A 13,944-nucleotide genomic window follows, 5' to 3' on the forward strand; every position below is an offset into this window, starting at 1 on the left:
TTAAATAAAATAAATAGCAATCAAAAGAATGGGGATCAAATCTGATAGATGAAAAAGTTAGAGGATGAAATTAAAAAATAAATTATTTCAAATAAAACAAATAGTAATAAAAAAATAAAGACCAAATTTGATAAATAAATAAAAAACTTCAATTAAGAAAATGATAAGAGAAAAAAAATAACAATAAAAAAAATAAAAACTAAAATTGATAAAAAAAATCAAATAAAATCAAGTTCTAAAGGGTGAAATTGAAAACAAAATATATAGCAATATAAGATTGACGATCAAATTTGATATAATCAAAAAATAATAAAATATATTTTTTATTTTTTTGTAATTTGTAAAAAGTATATTCTATTTAAAATAAAGAAAAATACATTTTTTTAAAAAAAAATTTATTAATTAATATTTTTTAATAATAAACAAGCATAAAAAAATTTAGATGAAATAAATATGATAGAACTTTTTCTTTGTTCACTCATTAATGATGTGCTATGTCATGCTATCAATGAAATTTAAGAACTCAGAGCCCAACCCAAAACAAAGTACTTTTTTTTTTTTTTCATCACAACTAAACTCAAAAATCCATACAAAATCTGTGTATTCAGGATTGTGGTGTGGGTGAGATGAGATGATGTTAAATTAATTTCTTTAAAACAAAAATTATATTTTTTTAAATTTAAAAATATATGTTTTTTGTTATTTTTTATGGGTTCCAAGAAAAAAACTCAACCATGTCTCTTCATACCTTAAATCCCAAACGTACCTTAAAAAAAAAAAAAAAAGACCCAAAAGGACCAAAACCAATAAATGCAAACCAAAATGAAATTTAAAAATATAGAATTTTATATTTGATGAACTGTATATTTCAGGAATAAAGATATATTCATGTGATGACACGAGGAGAACTGTATTTTAAGGCAACAATAGCGTTCCAAGGAAACTTATTACCTGTCGCTTTGCTATTTTTATTTTACCATTTTTCTCCAAATAAAAAACAATATGAACATATCTTTCAGTTTTTTTTCTTGAGTTGTAAAAATATTCTGAAATTTTAAAAAATAATATGTATTTTGATTTTCTATTGAAAAAAAACTAGAAAAAAATATATTTATAAAAGAAAAAAAACTACATATAAAAATAATATGTATTTTGATTTTAAAATTACATTCTAGATGTTGGAATAACACACTACATCTTAAGTAAAAGAAAAAAAAACAACATATATATAAAAAAACTAAATTTATACCAGCGAAACCACTATCGTTTTGCTTTACGTTTCTTCCTTGAAAAAAAAAAAGGATTTCAATATTTTATCATAACTTTTTTTTTTTGTAAATTCGGGGTGTCCGGGTCAGTTTACGTGCACCACAACTAATCCCCGGACCCACTGAACACCCTGCAAGCCCAGTAAACAGATAAGACACCACGGGGATGACAGACATGCACGCTGAGACTCGAACCCAAATAACAGAGATAAAAAAACCTTGTCTTTACTGCTTGCCACAAGCCTCGGTGTCATAACTTTATGTTTTACTTGCTCATATCCTTGAGCCTTATTGCCGTTATTTTCACTCCTTTCAATGCAAGACATTCTTACCTTCTTTTTTTCATATTTCTTCACAAATCATTTAAATAAGTGTATCGTCTACTATAAATTTTATAGTGATTTAAAAAATAATTAATAAGATATTATTAATTATTTCATGAAAACCATAGAATTTCTTGGTAGCCAACACTCAAGTTCATTCATCATTTTAGTTATTATAAATTAAGCATAGTTACAAAACTTCAATGTCCTACAGCCTCATTTGAGTATGGTTTTTTTTTAAAACAAATTATTTTTATCAAAAAAATATTATTTTAATTTTTTTAGAAAAATTTTAAAAAACTAAAACTAAAATAATGTTGTTTGAATTTTAAAAAAATTAATATTTATTTTAAATTTTAAAAAAATTAATATTTATTTTAAATTTTAAAAAATAAAAATAATATTATTTTAATAAAAAATTAAATTGACTTGTCAACCCCACAGGTTGACCCAAAAAAACACACTATCTAGGTTTTAAGCTGGGGCTGGATCCCAAACCGAGTGACTTTAACTCCATGGGGTGTGTGTGTATGTGTGAATTTTACACCTAAAATAGTTGGAATAGTGTGTGAACGAACATGTTTGGGTCCTAAAAAATTTAATTTTTTTTATTCAAATTTAATATGATTTGTACGTTTTAGATCGTTTTGATGTGCTGATATCAAAAATAATTTTAAAAAAATAAAAAAAATATCATTGGCATGTATTTCGGCACAAAAAGTTATTTGAAAAGCAACCGCTATCACACTGTCAAGCACCTTCAACATCCAGATGGTTGTGTTTTGCTTTGAAATTGTAGGAGAAGTAAAATCACACAATCCATCAAAATCGTAGAATCGCAATCTCAACATCTATGTATATAAATAAAACTTTTACTTCGCAACATGAAAATTATTAATACTTGTAAATATATTAAAATAATATTTTTAGTTTTTAAAATGTATTTTTAATATTAACATATTAAAACATCAAAAATATTAATTTAAATAAAAAATAAAATTAATTGTTTTTTTATAAAAATACTTTCCAACCATGGGTGTTACACACAGTGTGAGAGAGAAATGGTAGTGAAACCAGGCCCATTGAGCCATTTTAACATGGGTCCTCAATCTTCACAGCTACAGCCCAAAAAATACAAAAACCAAAATAGAGAACTTTCCTTAATTAACGCCGGTACGTCCCTTACCTTCCATCGTCGAAACTCGCTCCAAACTCAGCTCCTGGGAAACCGCTTCGATCTCTCAGGTTGGATGTTAATTCCTTTGAATTATCTTTTAATTCAATTAAATCGAATCGTACGCTTGGTGGGTTTTTATTTTTTTGTTGGATTATTGTTTAAGTTTTTAGATTTCGCAGTTTTATAAATAAATATTTTTCTGGGTCTCAATTTTTTCTATTGTCGATTCCTTTCTTTGCTGACTATATTCGTTTGAAACGGTTAGAAGTACTTAGATCTGTATTTATCAATTCAAACTTATGAATTGGAGTGTGCCATTTGAGTCTGTTTAAGATTTAAATTTAAATTGCCTTCAATTTTTTTTAGTTCTAGGTTTTTACCGATTTATTCATTTATGCTGATCCTGGTTTTTGAAATTAATGACATAATTTGATCTGAAGCTCCTTGTAAAGAAAGTGAAGCTTAGTTTAGTATACCATTTGCTGATTTGAATTTGTTATATAATGCAGGTCGAGTTATTCTAAGATGTCGTCAGCACAAGACCCGTTTTATATTGTGAAAGAGGAGATTCAAGAATCTGTAAGCTCGCTCTTTTTTTTTCTTTTTTTTTCAGATGAGTGTATGAATTTGATCTTCTTTATGTTGTTGCAATTATTAATATGTAGTTGTAATGATTTTTGGGGCTCTCTGTTTGTTAGATTGACAAGTTGCAATCTTCATTTCACCAATGGGAACGGATTTCTTCTGACTCGGGAGAGCAAGTGCGTCTTACAAAGGAGCTGCTTGCTGCTTGTGAGAGCATTGAGTGGCAGGTATTAAAATTTATCATTATGTGCTTGGGGCTGTTTTTGTTGAAAATCAGTGTCCTTTTTTATGGTTTGATCTGTGGTGTAGAGACTTTGCAACTACATGAGTTTGGGTAGAATCATGAGCTGAGATGCTGATCTCTTTGATTGTTCCTTTTACCTGGTGAAGAACTTCATTAACAATAAAATAAATTCCCAATTAAAAAAATTGATAATTATTCTTCCAGGCAACTAAGCTAGCAACATGTGTTTTTTGCATGAGCTTTTGAATTTAATTGAACAATATGATTCCTGTGTGCAACTGCTGAAGCTTTCTTCTTGATAGGAAGGTGGATGAATTGGACAAAGCAATTTCTGTAGCAGCTAGAGACCCTTCTTGGTATGGCATTGATGAAGCAGAACTTGAAAAACGGAGGAGATGGACCAGCACTGCTCGCACTCAGGTACTATGTGAATGGCTGTTTTCCTTTTCAGGGTAATAACTGTATTATAATTGAAAGGTTTCTGCAATGTGAATGTATTCCCCATTTTTATTTGCAAGAAATGCTATGACAAACTTCCTCCAGTGCTGTGATTATCTAAACAACTGGATTGTTTATGTAATACACATGCTTTATGTTTTATAGTGAATATTTGGAAGTGTAATTGATAATAAGCTATAAGATGTAGTTTCCCTTTTCATTTATGAGTTCCCTAACAAATTGCATTGCTTTATTAGGTGGGCAATGTGAAGAAAGCAGTAGTAGCTGGAAAAGAGTTGAATCTCAGTGGAACTGCTAGTGTGAATGGGATGCGCAGAGAATTAATGAGGATGCCTGATGCACAACAGACTGACAAATCCAATCAGTACACTCAAGATAACGATGATTTTATACAATCAGAATCAGATAGACAAATGCTTCTTATAAAGTAAAGTGTTTGAACTCCCCACCTCTTTCCATGTTCTTATTCTTCAAGATGAATTTGTTATAAGTGCATTGAAGGCTTCAATAGATGTTTGCTTGTATGAGTTATTTTTTTATATTTGTGTATTCTGATATAATGGCAAGTAGTGTTAGTTTTCTTAATGTAATCCTTTACTTCATTAAGTCAGGGGGTGCTTCCACAGCTAGAGCCTAGAGTAGACAACTTATGTAGTTAGTTGAGCATGGTTGAAAACAGTAGGATTGGTTTGATGTAGATTGACATCAGGATAGGTCTTTGTGATTTTCATGTATTTCTTAATTACTTCATACCCAGTTTGCCTTTTGATTGCTGGTGGATGCAGGCAACAGGATGACGAGTTGGATGAGCTTAGTGCAAGTGTGGAGAGAATTGGAGGTGTTGGCCTAACCATACACGAAGAACTACTTGCACAGGTTAGGATTCTGTAGGTTGATGCTCTTTGTAGTTCATTTTCCCTAGCTCCTCTGCCAGAAGCTTGTACAAGGATTGTAACTTTGGAATCAACTATGAATCTCTCTAATCTAGTTGAGGCTGATATTTGCTTACTTTTGGGACTTAAATTGTTCTTGGTGCTTCAGGAAAGGATCATAGGTGATTTGGATACGGAAATGGACACTACATCAAATCGACTTGATTTTGTTCAGGTGATTTTCTTTCAGTGGCAATGTATCAAATAGCACTTTTCCACTCTTTTAGATGATAAACAGAACCTATTATTTATTTATTTGCTTGCAGAAAAAAGTGGCTATGGTCATGAAGAAGGCCAGCGCAAAGGGGCAACTTATGATGATAGTGTTCTTGGTAGTTTTGTTCATCATCCTATTTGTTCTGGTCTTCTTGACCTAATCCATAGAAAATCCGGTCTGAGATGTTCGTACATAAGAGATACAGATGTCATGGGAGGAAGCATACGGGTGCAAAAGGAAAAAGGAATACATAAGAATTGATGGTGGCTTGAAATGCTTTCTCAAAGTAAGAATCTGAAGTGCTGGGAGTTTTTAACAGCTTTTTACATGCTGGGATTTGCTTTTGAACAATTCTGAGTTATGAATACCATGTATGGCAGGTTTTTATAACTCTTTCCTTCATTACATGTGATTTTTGTTCTTATAGTCTATTTGTTACACGATGAACTTATATTGCTTTAGTATCTACTAGCCAACGTGCCCATGCTATGTCATGGGTAGGATTCAAGTTAATTTCTTACATAAGAGAAAAGGATGTCAGTATTGTGCACGAAAAAAAATTATTCGCATGCATTTCAGCATGAAAAGTTATTTGAAAAACAAATCCAATTATATTGCCAGAAATTTATTAACGGATGAATAGAAAGATGATGTGTAAGCACTGAATTAAAAAAATAATGCTAATTGAAGACGAAAACAAAAGTAATTTGATCTTCAAAACGAAAGGAGAGAGACAAATAAAAATTTAAATATTTTATTTCGGTTGTTATTTTTATTTTATATAATTTTCAATAGTTATCTCGTAGGTTAAGTATATATGATTCTTGGTGTTATGCATAATAAAACAACTATTCGAGTTTTAATTACTATTACCATGTAAAAAAGGGTGGATTACGCGGACAACGATTTTAATTATTATTGGTGGAGGCTGGAAAAGCAAAATTCAAGTTTAAAAACTCTAAAAATTCAATTTTTAACCTGTTATTACCTTAAAACACCCTAACAGTATCTTAGAAATTTAAATAAATTCATTTTCAATCTTAAAACTATCTTTAATCACTCAAACAATGAAAAACAATTTGTAATTAAAAAAACAAAAAAACCTTTACGGGTCTCAATTTACTCTCTACCTTTTCAAGTATGGTTGAGAAGCAACATAACCTTCATTGAACTCATATAGTTGGTGGAACATTTTCTCTTTTTTTCTTTTTTAAACGATGTTTTTTTTTTATATAATATTTAGAAACTGAAACATAATAAAAATAAAATTTCAGACTAAAACAAAAAGGAAAAACTAAAATAATTGAGACCAAATATGCATAAACCGAACCATTAAGGACTAGAATGAACTTTTCTGTTATTTATAAATAATGAAAATGAAAAAAACTACATGATTTTTTTGTGTTAATTTTGGCCATTATTCTTTGGAAAAAACTACATTATTCAATTGTATCCTAATTGAATCAATTTAGTCCTTTAGATTTAACAACATATTATAAATTTATTCTTAGTTCCCAAAATTATGCAATTTTGATCAATCTAACTCATAATTTTAATTTTCCTCTTTAAATAGATCCTTAAATTGACTTCTTAATTTAGTCAAGTGTGTCAAATCCATCCTTCGCTCTTCAATTTTTATAATCTTATCCAAATTAAGGTCAAAATAAGTTCCTTTTCTTCTATTTTTCTTCAATAGAATTCTCAATTGTGACCCAAAAATTCCTAAACTTCATTTTTTATCATAATACTTGATTATCGATCCAATTTCAACCCCGGTTATATTATTATATTTTTGTATTTTAAATTTTTAGTATTTTTGCATTTTGTATGGTTTTCAAGATTTTTTGACACAAAAATTAAATAAAAACGAAGGAAATAACAAAATGGTTAAAATTAACTAAAATTATTGAAAAGATATATTTATCGAATTCCTTTTTAAAGGCAAGCTGATTTCCCTCGGTGAGTGTAAAATATACATGAAACACTTGTGCATCACTTAAATCTGGAGAGATTGGGAGGGTGATTGTATGTAAATGTGTATGTACTCAATTTTGCATGCGGAGAGGCCTTTGTTAGTCATCAGTAGTGGAAGAGCATCTTGGGCTTGATCTGCAATCTTCCAGAATATGGCCCTACACAGATCGGCTGTTCCAATCCAATTAGGAAGGCATTGTATGTCCCATGATAGGTTATTTTTGGTTGTTACTTGTGGTTTTGGTGCTATCATTTCCTTGAAGATAAGAGCCAGTGAGTACACATGGTGGCCAGATGACAGCAGGGGACACCTGTGAACCACTTTCCAGAGAAGAGCTGAAATGGTCTTTTGATCAATTAATATAAAAGTTGTGAAATAATAGTGTTTGAATAATCAAGAATGGAACTGTGCGACTCCTTCAATTTTTCTGGTTCCTGGCAGAATCGATTCCCATGATGCTCATTCTCTGATTCATTTTTTTATTACACAGGAAGGGCATGAGGATTGAAAATAGCAGAAGGTAATAAATATTTCCGCAGCTTCACATGCTCAAAACAATGATCTGTTGCATGAAAAACTGTATCGAACAACAGCCTGTAATGAGTAAATCCTAGATATCTCGATGAATGTCTGCTGATGATAACGTTTAGTTGAAAGCAGACTTTTCACTGGCTGATAAAAAGTTGAGGGACACTTGATGGCTTTAAGGGTTGTCTGTTTCTGTTGCGTCGCTGTGTTTTTTCAAAAAAAAAGAAAATTAAATATTTTATTTTTTTAAAATTAATTTTTTTAGATTGTTTTAATTTATTAATATTGAAAATAAATTTTAAAAAATAAAAAAAATATTATTTAAAAAAAAAACAGTTTAAAATACCTTGCCGTACTATAAACTGCATTAAAGTGTTTGCTTTTCACTTGTTATGATGACATTGACATTTTAATGATAACGCTTGGTAATCAGGAACGCACCATAGGATAGCTAATACTTTACAGCAGCCACATCTCATATAGCATCTTATGAAATTGATAGTTGGCATTTATTTTAATTATTCCCAATTCATGGACGCTGTTTTTCACGTTGTTTTATGCAATGAGGCAAAGAGATGGAAGACTTGGCAACACGAACTAGAAGAAATTGAGATTAAGCTTGCCAGGGGACGAGGATTTGGTGGCATTTTCCACTTCAAACATTCAACCATAGAAGATGGAAATGCAGCAAAATCATAGTAGTCTAATTGTCCAGTGGATTGAAATCTGTTTTAAAAACTTCTATTTCATTGAAGGTCTCCCTATCAGTGAGAAGCCTTCCTCTTGTTTTTTTCTTTTCACATTGCATCGTATTTTCAGATTGGTTCTGGCTTAGAATGCTTCACTTATAAACAATTTCCATATATTGAGGTTCTCTTTATAGGAATAAAATCAAATAGGGAGTGTGTATATTAAGGATGATTGATCTCTGTATCCAGAACCTGGAAGAGAAAGGTTTGCCAATTAACAATAATTGTTGAAGGTTTCATCATATTAGATGTACAAAATTTCAATTGCATTTTTAGCAGCCAACCAAGTCAAATTTTGCATGGCAAAAAAATCCTGCAAAAAATCACACGCAGTCACAGCAGGTTTAGGCACCCACGCATGCCCAGAGAGGAGAACGAGGATCTCATTGCTTCCCACTCCCTTTCTCTCTGCGACGTCATAACTCCTCTGATTGAAAAGGGGAGTTCGAAACCTTTGGCAGAAAATGGATGTTATCTTGTCTGGAGCTTTGAGAATAAATACCATGCCTTGTCGGTACAAGTTGGCTTATGTCATTGATCATTTTTCCATGATTTACTGTGAAAGGAAGAAATTTGTCCAGCTTCCTGAATCTGAAGAGGGCTGCCCCTTCCAGCAAACAAATCCAACAGCTTTTTATTGTCTGGAAAACTGTTTGCCCATCACTTCTCTTTTTCCTAGTGAAATGCACGTCCACTAGAATCTGTAAAGAAACACGGAGATATACTCATCTTAACCATGAAATATTATCAGAAGGCAATTTTCTTACGTTTCGTTTATCTGATGAATTACTGGGATCTGATGTATCGGGAGGCGTGCTAGAGAAAATCAAGAAACTCTCATCAACATAATCATTACAGATTATTTCCCTTTTGATCTTTTTTCCTAGTAAATTTTGAAATTACTAGTGTCTTATTTCAGATAGTGATCAGAGAGACCGACCAGAATAATTGACATAAGATGCTAATTTGTACTGTTTATCAGTGTTACTGTGATGAGGCACCTTTTAAAGTTTTATAGCCATGAAGATAAGAATATGGTGGATGGTAGTGGACGTGCCCTTTATGCCTTTCTTACCCTGCTCATCTCTCTCTTTATTACCCTCCTCGAAAAGAAACTTGGTTGGCCTTTATTTCCCCCCCTCCATGGCACAGTAAAGGGAGAGTCGTCGGTTGGTTTCTTCCATAATTGACCAATAAAGTGTCTTGTCAACGTTGAAATGTGCGCATGCATCCCAAGATATTGATAGTCATTTGTAAGAAATTGCCAGTACCCCTTCTTGCTCAAGGGGAGGTGTTCATGAGAAGAACAATCCAAATTGATTTTCTTTAGAAAGTTGTATACACGCATGCATACATACATGCATACATACATACATACATACATACATACATACATACATACATACATACATATATATATATATATATATATATATATATATATATAGAGAGAGAGAGAGAGAGAGAGAGAGAGACTCTAATTAATTAGAAAGACTTGGAGCTGCTAGACTAAAGAACAGTGAAAAAAATGAAACATGCAACTCAAACAAAACCATGATCATGTCACGCTAATTGAATGTAACTTGGGGTGGAGGGTTACTTAGATAGCATGATCTTATTGGTTTTCAGAAAATGGAACTCAAAACTTTTATTGCATAAAAAAGGGGACAGATTACAGAAAGAATATTAGCAACATTAACAGATTCCTGAAGGAGATTAGACGGTGACTTGTGATGAGAAATATTGTTTATTGGAAAAGTTTTCTTTTTCTTTTAGTTCTTTGGATTGTTTATGCTTTGGTTCTTTATTTTATTTTTATTTTTATTCGGTTCTTTAATTACATGGCCTTGATTTGTGATTAATTTTGGTGATTTATTTGGTTCGTGAGGAAATGTGTTTTCGCTCGAGTAATGCTTATTAATTTGATAAAAAAAAAATCAAGTTTTTTATTTTTAAAGTAGCATGTTATTTTTTTATTTAAAAATAAATTAAAGTCTATTTTCATACAAGAATAAGTGTTGTATTCTTATACAAACTCTGCAAGTAAAAAGAGTTATACTTTTGGTGTAAAATTAAAGGAGTTTGACATAAAATATTATTAAAACTGTTTTGAAATGAGAAAAAATTACATGTTTTTTTCATAATTAAGATAAAATCATATGTATCTATCTTTCTAATGAAAAAAGTATTTATCAATAATTAATAAAAATAGTTTTTATAATTAAAACCTGTAATTTTTTCTCCTTTCAAGATAGTTTTAATCATATCTTATGTTAAAACTCTTTTAATTTTACACCAAAAAACATAACTTTACAAGTGGAGTTTGTATAAAAATATAGACTTACTTTTTTATTGTAGAATTTGTATAAAAATAGAGTACTTATTCTTATATAAAAATAGAGTTTGACTTATTTTTAAATTCAGATTTTAAAATAAATTTTAAAATTATAATTTTTTAAAGAGAATTGGATATTTTATCTGCGGCTCACTAAACTGTACTATTTTCCTAAATAAATTTTGAGCTGTGTTATTCACCCCTTCTTCTTTTTTTCTGCTATGCTACTTTGAAAAACAAAATCTCAACAAAATTCAATTTCATTAGTTTGAAATAATTAGAGCTTTAGGGGTCAAATTTGAACATTAAATAAATGTTCGGTTCTTTTTTCCATAGCAACATCAAAGATTGATTTGCATGGTTAAGAGGAAGTTCATGTAACTTTTTTAATTTCAATCCCTCAACTTTTTTTTTTGTTCATTTTGATCCATTCACATTGATTTTATTTGGGATTTTACTTGCTAGTTTGTTTCGGTTGTGTTGTGTGGGGATCTCACAATATCAAGGAAATTTTGCGGTGCTTGTTTTACAAAATAAAACACAAATCAATTGATTTAGAACAATTAAGTGTTAAGGAAATAAAATTAAAGCTAAAACAAATATAAAAACTTAAAGTTACGAGAAAATCAAGATAGGTTGGTGTGTGTAGTGCATATCCCAGCAAGTAAGGGAAGCCATAGGGCTTTGACAACATGTGCAGCTTCCTCTAGTTTCCAAACACCATATTTCATCTTTGCATTAAAAGTACCACAACATCCTCTTTCATTTGAGACGGCACGTGTATCATAAAGAGTGACGGTGTGGCTTTAATGACTGTTTGTTTCTTCTTTCCTCTTTTCTCTCCTATCTTCTTGAAATTCATGTTAGTCTATCCAAAATTGTTAGTTGTCCTCTTATTTTGTTTTGATTTTAAATTTGGTTCTTATTCTTCTTTCTTTCTTTTTTGTTAATTTTTGTGTTGGATCTTTTTGTAGATTTTCTTTAATTTAATCTTACAATCCAAAATTGTAAGTTGTCCTCTCATGTTTTTTTTTAGATTTGTTCCTTGTTTTTTTCATCATTTTATATTTTTTTTTCAATTTCAACTTTTAATAAAAAAAAATTATAAGTCATCCTTTCAATTTTTTTAAATTATAAGTCATCCTTTCAATTTTTTTATTTCAAATTTACTCATCATTCTTTTAAATCCAATTTTTTGTATGTCCTTTTATCAAAAGGTTTTTTTTTTCAATTTCATAATTATTCATTGGGTTGTTTGGGAATTAGACGTCTTGGTTTTTTCAATGTTGTGATTTCAGTCTCATGACTCGAGTCATAAGTTTAAAAAGTTAACTCAGGTTGATATTGATTTTTTTTTTACGCTGATTTTGTTTTTGAAATCCGATCTCATTACTCCTTTTTTTTCAAAAAAAAAATTAGGCATCGTAATTTTCTCTAATTTAATTTCTATGGGGTTATCCTGATAACATAACTTTAATTACATGTTTGGTATGTCAGCTTGAGTTGACTCGAGTTTTTTTTTTGGAGTCGTTTCTTTTTAAATTTTTTTTTTTTTTATTTTGACCTTCAATATTTGATTGGTTTTACAGTTGAGTTTCGTTGTTTTTCTTATTTTTTCTTCTATTAAGTTATCTCATTCACATTGTTTAGGTTGTAACTTGTAAGGTGTGGTAGGCTTATCCAAGTTTGCTGGGTTTTTTTTTATCCTTTTTGTTAATGAATTTTGTTTTTATTTTCATCATTATACATTGAATTTGTTGGAGATTGTGCTTTGTTATTTTTTTTATTTGCTTTTTATTGAATTATCCCAACTTCCTGACCTAGGTTGAGGATTTAACATGCTAACTTGGATTGTCTCGAGTCATTTTTTTTTTTTCATTTTCTTCCTTCTATGTTGGGTTGGCTAGGAACTCAGCTCTATAGTTTTTTTTCTTTTGGAAAATATTCTTTTTTGTTCATGCTATATATCATGATAACTTTTTTGTTGTTGTTTAATTCAATCCATTTACTGTTGTTTTTTTTATCATCTAATTAAATAATATTAGCTCAATAAACTTAATGGAGTTTATAACCTAAGTCGTGACTTTTTTTTACTTTTTTTTAATATATTTACTGTGCTTCAAAATCTTGCTGATTGCCTTGTTTCATTGCAATCAATCATATAGTATATGGCAAAATTAACTTAATTAACAATATAATGGCTAAATTGACATATTGGATATATATAATATAAGGCTAACTTGCATAAAAAAAAAACCTTGTTGGTTTTCTTTTTCATTCCATGTAAGGGGTATTCTTGACTAACGTGCGTGTTGACCATGAATTAGTCTTTTTATCCATATAGAGATAGTGCATTTGGAGAAATTTCATAAATTCTCAGAGGCACTAACTTCAATACTTGAACTGAAAAGGCCAATAAAGGTAGTGTATTTCGTTAACCAATAAATATGAATAATGTAAATAAATTACAATTTGAAATAAATTCTCATAGACATTAACTTCAGCACTTCACTTTTTATTTAAATAAATAACAATTTGAACAACATTCATTGATCAATAAATATGAATGTAAGAATTCAATTGAGAAAAATCTGAAATATTAGAAACTTAAGTGGAAAAAAAGTTATTTAGAGAATCAAATGAATAATCTTCATACATTAAAAAGATTTTTTTAAGGTTTGCTATTAAAATAATAATGCTGAAAAAATCAGGTCGAGTTTATAATTTATGTTCTTAATCTTAAAACTTGTAATAGAATATTATTATATTGTGTTTAATTTTATAATTTAATTACATTAACTGAAGATGATTAGTTGTAATTATATATAGGATGAATAAAGATAACGGAGAATATCCAAATAAGAAAGTATTTATCAGTTGTAATTACTTTGAGTTCGTGAGATTAGTCGAAATGTGCGCAAACTAATTTAGATATCCATGATAATAATAAAAAAAAATTGTAATTTCTTCGAAGCAATAAGATAAACCAAAATATTCAAATTAGAGAGTGTTTATTATTGTGGTTTGCCGTGTTTTTAATTATTATTATTATTTTTTTATTATTATAATATATTATATTAAAAATAAATTTTAATAAAATATATTATTTTAATTTATTTATAAATAAAAAATACTTTTAAAATTAACTATTA

The 13,944-nt window shown here is 29.5% G+C and overlaps 1 protein-coding gene across 1 annotated transcript; it reads left to right on the forward strand.

Annotated features, from left to right (window-relative positions):
• The first annotated feature begins 2,677 nt into the window (after nt 1-2,677).
• Nucleotides 2,678-5,666, forward strand: LOC7476368 (syntaxin-61). The gene is made up of 8 exons (XM_002305737.4): nt 2,678-2,836; nt 3,278-3,347; nt 3,467-3,580; nt 3,904-4,017; nt 4,293-4,483; nt 4,842-4,932; nt 5,098-5,163; nt 5,255-5,666. Exons 2-8 carry the CDS (start codon nt 3,294-3,296, stop codon nt 5,363-5,365), a joined length of 741 nt encoding a protein of 246 aa, XP_002305773.3. The 5' UTR covers nt 2,678-2,836; nt 3,278-3,293; the 3' UTR covers nt 5,366-5,666.
• Nucleotides 5,667-13,944: the final 8,278 nt, after the last annotated feature.

Source organism: Populus trichocarpa, chromosome 4 (genome assembly GCF_000002775.5).
Source record: "Populus trichocarpa isolate Nisqually-1 chromosome 4, P.trichocarpa_v4.1, whole genome shotgun sequence".
Taxonomy (NCBI): domain Eukaryota; kingdom Viridiplantae; phylum Streptophyta; class Magnoliopsida; order Malpighiales; family Salicaceae; genus Populus; species Populus trichocarpa.